General features: G+C 32.3%; 1 protein-coding gene and 1 long non-coding RNA gene across 2 annotated transcripts; both read right to left on the bottom strand.

The window, feature by feature from the left end:
* Window positions 1-356: 356 nt before the first annotated feature.
* LOC131935605 (uncharacterized) lies at window positions 357-3762 on the bottom strand. The gene is made up of 4 exons (XM_059292105.1): window positions 3729-3762; window positions 3241-3297; window positions 2858-2923; window positions 357-2661 (listed from the first exon to the last, which is right to left on the bottom strand). The coding sequence occupies exons 3-4, from the start codon at window positions 2919-2921 to the stop codon at window positions 2249-2251; spliced, it is 477 nt and encodes a 158-aa protein (XP_059148088.1). The 5' UTR covers window positions 2922-2923; window positions 3241-3297; window positions 3729-3762; the 3' UTR covers window positions 357-2248.
* Window positions 3763-5762: 2000 nt separating this feature from the next.
* On the bottom strand, window positions 5763-10050 carry LOC131935607 (uncharacterized). Its single transcript, XR_009385957.1, has 5 exons — window positions 9988-10050; window positions 7469-7544; window positions 7131-7203; window positions 6862-6942; window positions 5763-6166 (listed from the first exon to the last, which is right to left on the bottom strand). It is a non-coding gene; the product is annotated as an uncharacterized LOC131935607 (long non-coding RNA).
* Between the last annotated feature and the right edge of the window lie 6145 nt (window positions 10051-16195).

The following is a 16195-nucleotide window of genomic DNA, read 5'->3' as shown; positions in this document are numbered from 1 at the left end:
TGTACAATAGCGTGTCACCTTGTATGCTTCCCTAGCTTGGCACTGTTGTATTAATAGCCACTTTTAGACTCTTTATGTAAGGTTTAAACGACACGAGTTGACGACTTCATTGGTGCTGATTCGGTAGCAACTCTTTTGGTATTGTTTTTATTGATGTTTGCTATAACGTTGACAAAACAATTATGGATCTGAAATTAAATTGAAGAAAGACAACCATGAAATTCTATTGAATGTGAAATAATTTCATTGTTATTTCCCTTTGACCATGGCTCTTTATTCGTGCAGAGCTTACAGTACAGCGCCAACTAAAGGCACCTATACTAAATGACCAAAAATAAAACAAAACATTAAGAAGATTTCATATTTTGGAACACAATTTATACAATATATAAATGCCCCTATAATACGATGGAGGTTAATATATTCCTGTGTTTAGCTTAGAGAGATTTACCGACATAAACTATTGACATTGCAGGAAAAAAAGAAAGATAATCGTGAAAATCGTGTCTCTTAAAATATTTTTATTGTTGTTTCCCTTTGACTGTAAGCGTTTTTACTTTCTCGTATACTGAGTATAATATAATCGATTTACACCTCAGTAATTCATTATATACGGAGTATAAGGAATTTATTTTAATCGGGAAAAAAATACATGCAGATTCATCAAATTTTCGGTGTTCTATGCATAATTAATTCGGAAAAACTGGGCTTTGCAATTGTGTCCGTATGTCTATGTGTGCTTAAGCGTCTCTGTAAACATGATAACTTGAATACCGATACAGCTAGGTTGATGAAATTGCATGTACAAGTATTAAATGGAATTTGTAGTTCTGTATGAACTTTTCAGCGATTTCCGGTAACCGAAAGTGGAACTTTTGTTTTTTAAAAAGCATATAACTTGGTTACTGTTTGAGATAGATAAAAGAAACTTCACATATGAGTAAAAGTTCTAATTCTCTGAGTAATTTCCATTGACCTTTAGCGATTTCCGGTAACCGAAAGTGGAACTTTTGGTTTTTCAAAAGCATATAACTTGATTACTGTTTGAGATAGATAAAAGAAATTTCACATATAAGTAAAAGTTCTAATTCTCTGAGTAATTTCCATTGACATGAAGCAGTAATTTACGCTATTTTCAGTTTCTCAAAAAAAAAAAAAGCAATGTGAATTTATAAACTACTAATAATATTCCGCACTATTATACACAGATTCTATTCTATTTTATAATATTAAGAAATTAAAAATGGATTAAAAATCATATTTATATCCCCCGTAGTGTTATATGAGAATATTCGAGAAAGTTTAGGGGAGATCATTCCCGGTTTATTTTTTTACAATTCAGTTTTCAAGTTATAAAATAAACATTACGCCTATCTAACCAAATGTCTTTTATATTTTTGATTGTACAGCTTTGATTAATATTGCATGTATGAAAATAGCTCTAAAATATTTTCTATAAAAAAAAATGCCCGTTTAATCTTTCAATTTTTTGTGAGCTCATTATGAACTGTTGGTTTTGTGACCATTAATCTTTGTTTGTAATGTTACAAATATTTACCAAGTTTTGACATAAAATCCAAGGAAGTATCGTTATCTTTTAAATGCGAAAGTCAATCTAGAAGATGAAATAGATTTAATCTATTTCTTTCAACATGGCTTATGAATTAATTGTGTGATCACAGCCGAGTATATATTTCTCGAATTTACTCAGGTACCCATCAGAGCTAGATGACTAGGAACGAGAGACTTAAATTTCAACATGCGAGTGTTCTTTCACCATTTGGTGAAAGTATTTAGAAGAAATAAGAATAAAGAAAATAGACAGGCGCTCCACTGGAGCCTGGACATGTACATGTTGTGTACCAGTACCTGGTCCAGGGGATATCATCATCATCATCATCACTATCATACCTCTCACGTCTGTGTGTCCATTGTCCTACAGAGACCTGTTTAGGACAGCCATGAGGATGTGACACTAAAACGGTCAACTTTTCCACATCAATAAATCTCCTGTATTTGTTATTGACTTCCCTACATAATTCTCTAAAGCGCCGCAACATCTTGCCCAGTTCATCAACCAACTCTAAGTCACATGTCACATATCTCAACCAACACAAGTCACTCTCAATGTCTGCCCCACCCACCTCCCAGCCATCAAGACTGACCACTGGACTTTTATTGTCATCAAAACCTAAAACACACCTGGTCTGTCTCGCCTCACTGGCATCAAACACCACGTGTGTTGCTGTCAACACATAAACCTTCCCCCACACTTTGCTGGGTGTGGCAGAGACTTGACACTTGGCACAACGACAAGTTCCGTAACTCTCGGTGTACTTGTACACACCATAACCCTCCCCGTCCCTAACCTCATCACGTGACTTCCTCTGTCATTACAACATGGATATGGAACTTGAGTGCCTGGGTAAAACTCTGGTCTCTCTAGACTGGTGAATTTAGTCTTTACCTGGACAGTTAGGGCTGCCAATGTTTTGATTGTCTCAGACATGAGGTCGTCGTCATGGAAACGTGAGGGGAGATAATTTGTGTTGAAATCTTTAAGAGGAATAAAACCTTTGTGACCTGGATTCTTCTTACAGCCATTAACATGTTTGTGTAGATCAGCTTCTCCTCCATAGCACATCTCAGCTTCATGATTTCCTACAGGAATAGGGGAACAGAATATTTAAAAAGTCTAAAATAGCTAAACAATGATTTTCAGATACCCTTTAAAATGATTCAATTTTCTTCATTTAATCAAGTATGAATTTACGATAATAAAGTCATCTATATGTTTTCACTAGCACATATTTATAGTAGCTTAAACCTGTTGCTTTATGTGTGTCATATTTCTCACCTGAATTAAAGACATATGTTTGGTCACTTTTGATAACTTTACTTAGACTCTCACAGTATGGCATGTCTAAAATAAAAGAAAAAGAAAACACATAAATTAACTTATAATTATAGTGACAAGAAGTGTGTCATTACTGAGATAAAATCTTATGGCTTGACTAATACACTCTCAAAGCTCAAAGTCCCGTAAAAAAGAAAGTACATTTTTGTAGAACTCATTAGGTATTTAAAATTAACTTTTACACTTATTGATACACATGTATGTTATTAAGAAATGGATCTTTAAAGTATTTGAATTTTAAAATATCATAATAGATTTTAAATGAGCTAAACATTTGGTCAATAAATCATTTAATATTTATTTGGCTCTACCTTCAGGCGTACCTGGTTGCCCCAAATTTCTTTTTCTCACTTTGTTTTGGGTTTTCGTGATTTGTGTTACTGCAGATATGAATATACATTATTAATACAAATAGAAACTAGGGCTTAATAATTGCGCTAATGAAGAATTTAAACAAAGAAACATTTGTAGGGTTATTTTTACATCTGTACATAAAAATTTCTCAAGTTTATGAAACAAATAGTAACTTATATTATATTATTATTTCATGTCACTAAATAGTGAAAAGGCTACATAAAATGTCTATCACAAAAAAATAAACTATGTGAATAAACAAAGCACATATGTATCTCGTTAATTATCGTAAAATTTGGGGAGGGGTGAGGAGTGAAGGGAGGTTGTGGTGGTAAAATCTTGAAAATGTACTATATCTAGATTGATATATTTTTAGCCATATTTTCTCTTGTTATCTACCAAACTAAGATTGCAGTAGAAAAAGGCCGAGGTATGTTTGTTCTCGTTATTTACCAACCTAAGATTGCAGTAGAAAATGACCGAGGTATGTTTGTTCTCGTTATTTACCAACCTAAGATTGCAGTAGAAAAAGGCCGAGTTATATTTGTTCTCGTTATTTACCAACCTAAGTTTGCAGTAGAAAAAGACCGAGGTATGTTTGTTCTGGTCCAAAATCAACAAGTCCTTGACCTGACACACACACTTGAATGAGGTCGCCGGTTTGCAGATAATATACCCCACCTGTAATGGTTACAATCAAATCATGGTGCCTTTATCAGAAGAGTTTTAGACCATTGTATGATTATTGGTTTTCTTCAAATAATTGCAAGAAATGTTTACGGAAAACATGTTTTTTTTTCAATAGACACTATATAGTATTTAGTTTTACCCGTGAAACCGAAAACGTCATTTAGTTCGCACAATTTTTACTACATGTAGCCAGCAAATACATTGCATTAACTTACTTGGTTTTTAAGAAAATAATGACTTAAAACATCTTACTTTTTAAACCCTAAAAATATTTATTGAAGTTTAATATTAATCTTGTTAGCATCTAGTACTAATTACTTATAAAGTCTATTAAGTAGCTAACACCAACTCGCCCACCTGTATAAGCAGTTTCTTGGCTGTTAGTACAGTTGTCACAAAGAGTGTGGACTGTCCTCAACAAGACACCAGATAAAACTGGGTTGTTGGCTGAGTGTCTGCGGACGTACTGAAACCACGTCTGGGAAAAAATATAACATTTAAGTAATATTTTGTAAATAAAAAGATTCATTAATGCCGTTTTAATTTTCAAAACCTTTTTTATAAGGTTCCTCAGTAAACGACGTTTTGGATTAGAGTTAACATGTCTCTATGTAATGAGAATGAGGCTTTAACTAATAAATAATTACACAGTACAAAGATCACAGTCTTCTTCTTTCTTTTTCGTCTTAGTTTTTAGTTTTGGAAGGGATCGAGCCTTTTCTGCCAGAGGGTTCGAAATCGAGACATGTTTTTTCGAATTTTAACAACCATTTTCATTGACGTCACGACAACGCCTCCAGCACAATTAAGTATAAGTTTCCCCTGGTTATGCGCCTTAATATCACATCGATTTAAATAACTAAAACAATTCTTTGATATATGTAAGTAATTTTACCTGGTATGTGAAATATGATGAAGACCGGGTTGTGTTAGGTTTAAAGTTTACGTTGCTGTATATAAAGTAGAAACCTAAATGGAACAATACAGCTGTATGAATAAACATTTTTTTCACATTGAAAATGTAATAAACCTAACAAACTACGTTTGCATTACTTCTAATAATAAGGATAAAACGAGTCTTACTCTAATCTAATACATGGAGAACTTTCTAGAACAGTTTATTTATCAACCAACCAGAAAATAATATTTTAATCCCTTCTTGTGTTATATCCACACCACTGTTTTGTTGAGTGAATCCCAATGTACTCTGGTCTATATATAGAACTGAATGCTGAGTCGGACTGAATATTGGATCTTAGGAGTAGAATTAAAAAGGATTGTACACGCATTATTTTTCTGAATATTCAAACTTGATATTAAAAGGCGGAGTTAATATAATACTATTTACGAAGTGTTTGTTTTATATTATAAATCATCGTAAGAATAGTTTATCAATGTGTTGAGAATTGAGTTGTAATACAGTGAATCACTTGTTGGAGAATTATTGTTAAGTAATCTACATAAGACGATTGCGTAATGAAGAGGTAAACCCAAATACCAATTGAATTCTCAGTTCCAGAAAACCTGGTTGACGGTCGAAGATAAACGTGAGCTTGCACTTGATCTGATTTGTTGATCTAAAAGTATGCGTAATCAATTCTAAAATAGATGATATATATGTAACACATATCATGGTTACCAGATAAGGGGGATATTTTATTTTATGCGTATTTTATTAAATATGTATTACTCTATGCGGTCTGCTGAATATATATATATATATATATATATATATATATATATATATATATATATATATATATATATATATATATATATGTATATATATATTAGGGTTAAGGTTAGAGTTAGGTCTAGCATTAGTTTGGACAAAAGTTAGTTTTAGGGTTAGAGCTAGAAAGAAAACTTAGTGCAATTCAAAATGACATCCTAGCTTTTGATGCAACAAAAAATATGTTTCTTCTGATTCATTTGTTCTCTCAAAAATGGTGCTAATTTTGCATTTCTTCTTTCATTTTTTTGACTGTTTGGCATTACATACTTTGCCTGGGCAGTTATTGTCAATTTATTTATTGACTAGCTATTTTTTGTTATGCAAATGACAAGGATATATCATTGCCGATATTTTATTTTTGATTGCGTAATGAAGAGGTAAACCCAAATACCAATTGAATTCTCAGTTCCAGAAAACCTGGTTGACGGTCGAAGATAAACGTGAGCTTGCACTTGATCTGATTTGTTGATCTAAAAGTATGCGTAATCAATTCTAAATAGATGATATATATGTAACACATATCATGGTTACCAGATAAGGGGGATATTTTATTTTATGCGTATTTTATTAAATATGTATTACTCTATGCGGTCTGCTGAATATATATATATATATATATATATATATATATATATATATATATATATATATATATATATATATATATATATATATATATTAGGGTTAAGGTTAGAGTTAGGTCTAGCATTAGTTTGGACAAAAGTTAGTTTTAGGGTTAGAGCTAGAAAGAAAACTTAGTGCAATTCAAAATGACATCCTAGCTTTTGATGCAACAAAAAATATGTTTCTTCTGATTCATTTGTTCTCTCAAAAATGGTGCTAATTTTGCATTTCTTCTTTCATTTTTTTGACTGTTTGGCATTACATACTTTGCCTGGGCAGTTATTGTCAATTTATTTATTGACTAGCTATTTTTTGTTATGCAAATGACAAGAATATATCATTGCCGATATTTTATTTTTGGTCTAAAAACGACAAAGACTATATACAAAGCCTCCGCATTCTGTATAACGCAATGTTATCACAATTGTCGGCAATACACACACAAACACATTATATATATATATATATATATATATATATATATATATATATATATATATATATATATATATATATATATATAATGTATGTATATACCTACCTCAAAATTAAGATTTCTCTCAATCGTAGTAGATTTGTTAAACACGTTCAGCGTAACATTTGTGAGAATTCTGAATTCCAACTGCATAATAATATTAGAAATCATTATAAAATATTCTGACAAATCGACAGAACAAATTATTTTGTAAGTAACGCCCCAGCACTATACTCACACAATTTCTCTGTATTTGTATACACACACTCAAGATTAGTCCTTTAAGAAATTAAAATTAAAAACTCATCATGCATGCAAGGGTAAAATAAACTTACTTTAAAACGTGTAACTGTTTTAATTGAATAAATAAAAACAGCCACGGATAATAATAGTGTGCTAAGCGAGATACTGAAACAATAGAAAATAATGTTTAATTATTATGTAATCATATTAATATTTAGGCAAGTATAGATTATATTAAAACTGTTTACTTCGTTCACTGAATTTTTACGCTTGCATATCACACTAAAATCATTGTTCTCGTTTTAATTTGAAAATATTTCTGACTCGAAGTTTAAATTCAGATTATTTAAATTGAAAATGTAAATATTTGCTAATATGATTATTTTTTTTTTAAGTTTGTGAAAAGAAGTGTTCATCTGGTAATACTTACATATAATATAATAGCATGATTTGTCATTATGATTTGAGGTGTATCACTATTGTACATTTTTTTCTCAATTTTTAACCTGCATAAAAATAAATTTCGTTTAATACATCGTTGACTAATTTATTTAAAAATTGTTTGCCTTAATTTTTACTTAACGAATAATTTGAGTGCATAACTACAGACATACGAATTTGCCTTGCATAAGTTTATAACAGCATTACAAGCAAGTGCAAATTAGAATTAAACTCACATTATACTATTACTTTTAAAACACGCCTAGGCTGTTAATAATCTGTTGCGAAAGCTGACTAATCCGACACCTTTTTCCAATGCGTCAAAAAATCTTTGAAAGGATTTTAATCGACGCATTGATGTTGAAAAGGATGTTAGAGAGCAAGCAGTCTTGCATGGGGCCTAACGTTGTTCTAAACCTGACTTTAAGAGAACCACTTGACCTGATCTTTTCCTGCATTCGTAAAATGGTAACTCTTAGCTACCCGCAATTTTACACTTGACCATAAAGGATATACAGACTGCAATAATGATAACTTTTATCCTCGTTATCACTTACGGTTTTAACATTTACACTTAGCTTAAAGCAAACAGACCCCGAGCTTTACAATATGTAATGTAAAATACTGCATACTACAAGCTCTTAGAATTATTTTCATAAAAGCAGGGCATTAACTCATGTCAAGTATTGTCTCGGGTCATTTCCGTCTCCATACATTGCCCCTAAGTCAAATGCCTCCGTGTATTGCCTGAAGATTACTCCATTTTTAAAAACCTGGATGTGGACCATAGCTCATAACTTCTAACCTTTTATCATATTTATTATAATTACGTCTGACACTGACAGGCTCTAACTGACAACGATCTTCGTAACATAGAAATAGACTGCTAATGGTAATGAACAAGTGACTCATATCGTCCATATTTGGAAATAAAATAATACTTTATGACCACATAGATATTTTGTAAACATTGTCTGCTTCCAAATACTTGTATTGTCTTTTTTGTCCAATCATTAGTCGATTGCTGTTGATATTGTAATATTGATAGCTAGGAACCTAGATGTTTCTTGCAATTATGATTTTAATACATTTTTTTATAAAATAAATAGAGAGTAGCGTAATTGGTTGGGTTTGATAGATCAATAATTAGGTATTGACCCTTGAGAAGTTGACAGTTTGTTTTAGACATAATCTTTAAGGAAAAGCCTAAATAAATTAGCAATTCTAAGTTGATGTAAGTAATAAAGTTAGGATGGTTTTAAGTGTTTACTCTTTTTCTCGAATATCAACTGTTTATTGTTGTATCTGCCTCTACACAACAAGTTATGGGTCATGCAATTTACAATGCCGATACCATCACACAAGAAGAGATTTATTCGTGGTAAGCAATGGTAACAAATACAACGGTACAGCTAGAAAAACCGAAATATAACTTAAAAAGACGCAACTGTATTGATGAATGTACATATTCATTTGGAACCATTTTTTTCTATGGAGTGATGAGGCACCATAGTCAGCTATGTATCAGCTGCAGAGTTATCTCCAGGAAAATGGTTCACCATAGGTCACGTGTCTTTTGGAAACTCTTGCAGCCTAGAAGCTTCAATCAATATTTCGGAAGCATACAGCAGCTTATTATCATCTCTCATATCTTCTGATTCAGTGTAGTGAAGATGTAGGACCAGCTCATTTCATCAATTGAGTCACCATCTTTTGGTAACTCCTCGAGGAGACGCTGATTCTGTTTTCCATATAGATAAGTTTGTGATGACAGGACATCTAGAAAACAAAAATATACTATAAGTATTTGGTAATGATATTTAAACAAAGTGCCAACTTACTTCTAAATATACAAATACATAAATATCATTTTATTGTCCATTTCGATCATTTATAATCAAACTAATATATTGTACGTCAATCCACATCTAAAATAGGTAGTTTCCAAGAAATCCTAAAAAAATATTTGCTGTTTGTCATGACATTTCTCCTAAGCATTCGAATACACATTGATCTAAACAACATTTTGAGTAAAATGTTATAAATAAAAATCAAACACGCTTACCTGACTACTGAAGATGCAAATAAAAATATTTGGGCATGAAAAAACTTCAGTATTGAAATAAAACAAAGGAAAATTTAAGAAAACGTGTGCGAGATCTGTACAGAACGATTGTGAACTATCGATACAGGATAAAATTGAAAATTGCAACGCGAAAGATATAAAAAAAAACAACATCGAGCAGCATTGTGGAAGCGCTACTCCCCTAAATCACCTGCCCTATACTATTGCCTGGATTCAGCGTTAACTGTTTTATAAGATAAGAGCAGATTTAATTGAAGATAAAACAACGATAAATTATATAAAGGATTTTCTCTGCAACCTGTGAAAATAAGAGTTAACTTAAAATTAAACATACTGACGTGCTAAAACCTGATAATACAATTACATTTCAATTAATTGATTTGAAATTAAGTGAGTAAATAAAATTTCACAATGAGAATTACCCCGTTACGTTCTCAAGATCAATTGTGTTGTGAGCTCTCAGTGTTTCCAGAGAGGTTTAATTCTATCACAGACTATCTATTGTGATGTCAACAGTTTTATATAGTAGAAAAGTTGTACCAAGTACGACCCGCGTGACTAGTAGAGGGACTCTCAAACTTCAGCTTGTTGGGTGGATTGTTTTATAGTTGCTAGTTTCAGTGGTGTACGGCGGGTTAGAGCACACGTTTAACAACTAACAACACGTAAGCACAGTGGATAAAAGGTAAAGTTAAAAATACTCCATTTATATGGCAATATAATCTTTTACGGGACAATATCATAGAAACAGAAGTACGCAAGTGTCATTTGAAGTAGCAAGACTGTTCTCTAGCTCGCCTTCCAAATTTGCAACTTGCAACTAGCAACTACAAAACAATCGACCCAACAACCTAAAGCTTGAGAGTTTCTGTACTGTGTCACGCGGGTCGAACTTTGTACAGCTTTTCTACGTTATCAATATGTAATACATGGCTTAACTCTTCTCCATCTGCTTACGTATCATGTATATGCAATGTTGGTGATATATATATATATATATATATATATATATATATATATATATATATATATATATATATATATATATATATATATATATATATAGGCCTATATATGATATATAAATAGGCCTATATATGATAAATAATAGGCATATATATATAAGATATATATATATATATATATATATATATATATATATATATATATATATATATATATATATATATATATATATATATCTTATATATATATATATATAAAATCACAAAATACGAACATAGGATACTCATTGCTGGCCTGTTTGGGATTTGAAAAAAACATCAATTTAAAACATTTTCAACATGTTGTCATGTGTGTAAGTGCATTAGTGTGTTTTGTGAAAATCAGTTTTAATTAATTTCTGATAGAAGCCCTCTTAACATCTAGACGGTCAAAATAATATAAAACATTAAAGTTTTGTATAAGTAATGGTGTCTCGTGTTATGTTTTTTTTTAATGTTTTTTTTTATTGTATTTATATTATAAATTTTTAAAATATTATTGATTTAATACATTTCCTTTTTATACAATGTCATTTTTTAGTAATTACTTATAAAAAAAATAATAATTAAGAGAAGTAATTGCTTTTTAATTTGTTTAGTACCAATTTATTAAAAGGAGATTATGATCACCCCTATTTGACAATTTTTTTTGAAAAAGGGAAATTAGTCATGGAAGTGGTTTGAACATTTGCTTATCTTTGATAAGTTTAATTGTAAGAGAAAGGCTCGGCTCTCACAGTGGCTTAAAAACAAATGAAAAAATAATATACAAGAGGGTGGGGTGGTGTTTATAGAATAGAGATAATGCAACCGCAGCTACGGTTATTTTTTTTACAAAACAACCATCAAGTCAAAAATGAAAGAAAATTTACTTTTTTTATCTATAAAAAAAGTTATATGGTCGGCTCTGGGCCCCTAAATGGCGTGCCCCCCTCCCCCACTGTAGTTCCGCCCCTGCACTGTAGTAAATACAGTGCTGCACTGCTCATTGTTGTATTAAGGTAACTCAGGTAGAGGAGTCTCATTTATTTTTACCAAAGTAGGCGAGCTTGGTGTAGTCAGACTGGCTATGCTGTTGACCACATTACTTATTTACAAGCCGGGTTAGTAAAACAGATAAACTCTACTTTTCTTTATTCACACAGTGTGTTCTGATAGTGGATTTTGTCATACAACTATTCAGAATCACAAAATAATACTCGTGTAATGGAGTGGGAAAATTGATGACTTCTGATATTTACCAACATGCAAAGACAACTAGTTTCTAATCGTGAAACTTCCATAGAAAATAATTAGAGGCTATCTAGTGACTCAAAACGTATTTCCCTTGGGTCCATCATTTGTGTAAGAGAGGGCCCTAATAGATGGGCAACATCTGGCCCTTTGAAATTTACTTTCCATAGGGTCCATCAGTTGTTCGAGGCCTGATGCCATTTGAAACGTATTGGTCTAGCTTTGTGGCTTGAAAACAAAATCGCAATTATCAAATAGTATATATCAGAACATGCAGACATTAACTTAATTTAATGACTAGCATTTGTCCAACTCTACACATATATGAAAACATGTTACTTGTCAAATTGTAGCTTCATGGCATATGACACATTTGTTATAATAGATATAGCTGATTTTTAGATTTTTATTTAGACAAGGTGGCATAATGTCACTTTGCGCTTTTCTGTCAAACGATGCCAGTTTCTAGTAATAACAATACAAAAGTATTGTTTTTTTTACAGATATAATTTTACTGCTTACGTGATCTATCCCAGCGTTTTTGTTATTGTTATCAATAGCGATAACCTCCGATTTTATTTTTAAAAATGGGAAGTTCCCGATCAAAAAGGGGCGTTGATGGTACAGTTGTTATCTTTGTTTATGTGTAGATACGTTAACAGGGGCGGGTTTATTTAATGGCGACTTTCAATTTCAGGGGTTCTATTTCTTTTGGAAAGATAATCTGTTTGAAAAAAAAAATTAATTATTACTAGTTGACTTAACCTGTTAAAATATACATTTAAAAACTAAGTAATTAAACAATATCACTCTAAACAAGTAGCCGGGGGTTTTTATATATATATATATATATATATATATATATATATATATATATATATATATATATATATATATATATATATTTATATATATATATATATATATATATATAATGTATATATATGTTGTCTTTAATAGTTACTGGTTTATCTAATGCTGTTTTGTGAACCTCTTTTTGGTATGCTAGCATATCATATCAATCTATATATATAAAGCAAAGTGGTCAAGTGCCCGATAGGGCACTTCCCGGCGCCGCAGGCGCGTCAAATTTAGCACGATGGTGCCTTCGGGCGATAGAACACGAAGGCCGGTGACGGTTTGCCGAAAAGCATACGGACAGGGGGTCAAAACTGACCTCGACTGACCGGCGCCTTATATGGGCTATATTACGAAAAAAAATTTCCTCCGACGACCCCCCTTGATATTTTGTGAGGTGGTAGAAGAACACCTGGGGGTGTCACAAAAAACTCGGCATATCTGGGAAAACTTCGTAAAGCGGTCAAAACTGACCAGTTGTATTTCCCTATATAATCTTTGTATTTTATTGGAAAAACAGGGAATTTTCAACACACGTTTTAGGTTACTCAACCTCTGTACATCATGCTAATGTTTTGCATACACTTCTATGGATGACTAGGCCGTATGGAAAATCTGTTGGTCAGACTCAAAGCCCTCGAGCAGGGCTAAAAGATGACCGCGAGTGAAATTCTCCTTATATGAGATATATATATATAAATAAATTGACGAACGATCCCCTTAATATTATTTGAGGTCGTAGACCGACCCTGGAGGGTAACAAAAAAACGTTATTCCCGTCGGAAAAAGCCATTGTAGTCGTTAAATATGTTCATATCATATTTTCTTATATAAGCATAGTAACTGTTTTTAAAAAAAGTAAACAAAAAAATACGTCATTTGGTCTATTTTCAAGGAAGGTAACCTTTTTAATAATTATTTTTCAAATAATTGTATACTATTTTAAACAGAAAACGACAAAGTATAGCATTTTTTTTTTTTTAAAAATAAGTTTTTAATTAATTTACGTATAAAAATTAAATAAAAAATTAATTGTAAAAGTCAATGTAATATAAATTTTGAGATATACTGTTAATGGAACCTCTGTATTTCTAATTCTATTTTAGTTATAAATTGCGTACTTTCAAATTTTTGCTCTGAAAGCGAATGTTAAACAACATACAACATCTTCTCTAAAATAATAAATTACTGTTTAAATTTAAGCTCTCCACACCTCATCCATCACCAAATAATTAGTATTCAAATTATCAAATGTTTTTGAAAACCTAAGCGAAGCTAGGCAGTATGCCTAGTTATTTTATAAATATAAGTTGCATATAATGTATAGTAGAACTAGTCCAAAAGGAGGCGTTAGGAACACGGCCATCTTGGTGGGGGGGGGGGGGGGGGAGGGTCTGAATTTAAATAGCAGCAGATCATACTGATGTGTATGATGCAGTAAACAGTGTAAATATTTAATAATACTAGATCAGTTTCTTGGTAATGTAAACTTTTACAATAAGCCCTTCTTCCTTTGTGAGAACAACAGTGTGTATTTGTTCTACAAACACATATAACATAATGGCAATTGCTATTAAACCTAAATAAAATATATTATAATGTCAAATGTTGGTTTTAACGATATAACAAGAACAGAAACCTGCCTTAGTAATTGTTACCTGAATGCTATTGTTTTTCTTTATCACGTGTGTGTTTTTTTTTTTAATTTACGCATACCCACTTCACCCCCAAACATCATGTGATGACGCAAGATTACGTCAGACATGTTTAGCAGATATAGGTTAGCAGAAATAGACTATAGGCCTAGTTGGTTGGTTAGAGAGGCCAATGGGTGCACAGGGCTGACCGGTCACGTGGGACGGTCAGCTGACCAGTGAAGCGTGGGCCACTGTTAGGCCGGAGATCATGATCAGTTAGCGTGGGCAGTTGATAGGTAGCTAGCGAAGAGTAGAGAAGGTGTTAGGAAGCGGTCGGAGACGATCGCAATATGTAGAGCTAGAGAACAGTTAGTGTTAGGATTGATCATGGGAGTGTGTAGTTAGTAGTATAGTGAACAGTTAGTAGTAGAAGTAAACAGTAGAGAGTATAGATTAGACTAGTTAGAAAGACCTGATTATATACATTTGAATAAAGAACAATTATAGTTGAACTTGAACGTGTTTTGTTGGATTCGTGACGCCCTCTTAAAATCCCCACCCTCACAACTGGTGGTAACCACCATCAAAACACCTGTACCCTCACACATCACTTATGCGAGAATTTAATGTAGCTAAGTTCCCATTTAGACGTTACTTCGGGCAAGTATCCATTCGGGCATTTGTCGCATTCGGGCAAGTGTCCATTCGGGTGTTTGTCGCATTCGGGCAAGTGTCCATTCGGGCATTTGTCGCATTCGGGCAAGTGTCAGTACGGGAAATCGGCCTTCGGGCAAACGGCATTCGGGCAAGTGTCTTTCGGGAATTTGTAAAATATATCGATCTGTACAAAATATTGAATTATTTAGTCAAGGTATATGACTGATCCTCCAGTAACCGACCCAATGATCCATACATAGGTCGATAAACCAAATACATAGATTTTACACTTTTAACCCTCAACTAATACCCTCTTAGATGCCAACAGCACATAGTTTCTCTTGGACTGTAACCGGGCTCTTTTCATGTGCGTGACACAATAGGTCAAACCACAATTGGCATGTCGCTGTGTGAGATCCTTTCTATGCCGAACCATTTAAAAAGAAAGATAAGTATGACATGCTTTTGCATTTGAAATATGTTTATTATTTCCCTTTGACGATGAAATTATGTCCATGCATAGCTTACATACTTAAAGACTAAGGTAACTTTACCCTAATAGTCATAAATGAACGTAAATAAAGAAAACATTAAGAAGATATTACACTTTTAAGAAATAGGCTATTCGTCTCTAATGTGCTGTTAACTAATATTTTTCTTTTGTTGAGTATAGAGCGATGTTATATCTATTATATTGAGCTGTCGGCATACACTTATAAAACTTGTGGGACATAGTACCACTTCAACATGTTTTAAATTAAAATGTATTAACATTGACATGATGACTTATCTTAAAACTATGACTGATTTGCTACTTAGACGCTAACTTGCCCACTGTAACACGCGTATATATGTGACAATACGTTGTCATTGTGAGTTCTTTCTTCAATAGAGACGATGAACAGTTCTTTCATTTTCCATCTTTATTTACAGTAATAAAATAGATCCATAAGGAATAATGACAATAAATCTTTAGTAATATAATAATAATACAAGTACAATCCAGAAGCAGAGTGACAAGGGACAGCATACATTCTTCTATACGGGCACACTTAGTCCACCTTAAACACTTTTATATCCTTCATTCTCTCCCCTAACGTCAGTGAGCAATATGTCATAAAAGCATAGAAAAACATGATTAGTCGGTCGCTCACACAGTCCTTCCCTCTACTTTCATACAAGTTCATGCTAAAAACAATATAAATAAAAATTACAAGTAAACAATATAAAAAGTACAGTCT

Source organism: Physella acuta, unplaced genomic scaffold, assembly GCF_028476545.2.
Source record: "Physella acuta isolate Inbredline_101_S28 unplaced genomic scaffold, ASM2847654v3 ptg000150l, whole genome shotgun sequence".
Taxonomy (NCBI): domain Eukaryota; kingdom Metazoa; phylum Mollusca; class Gastropoda; family Physidae; genus Physella; species Physella acuta.
The sequence above is the reverse complement of the archived record's forward strand: the minus strand, read 5'-3'. Positions and strand labels throughout refer to the sequence as shown.

Bases quoted from the DNA above. Each gene is read 5' to 3' on its own strand.
- LOC131935605 (XM_059292105.1), bottom strand. From the start codon at position 2,921: ATGCCATACTGTGAGAGTCTAAGTAAAGTTATCAAAAGTGACCAAACA. The intron at 2,662-2,857 runs GTGAGAAATATG...CTATTCCTGTAG, and splicing joins AACATATGTCTTTAATTCAG to GAAATCATGAAGCTGAGATG.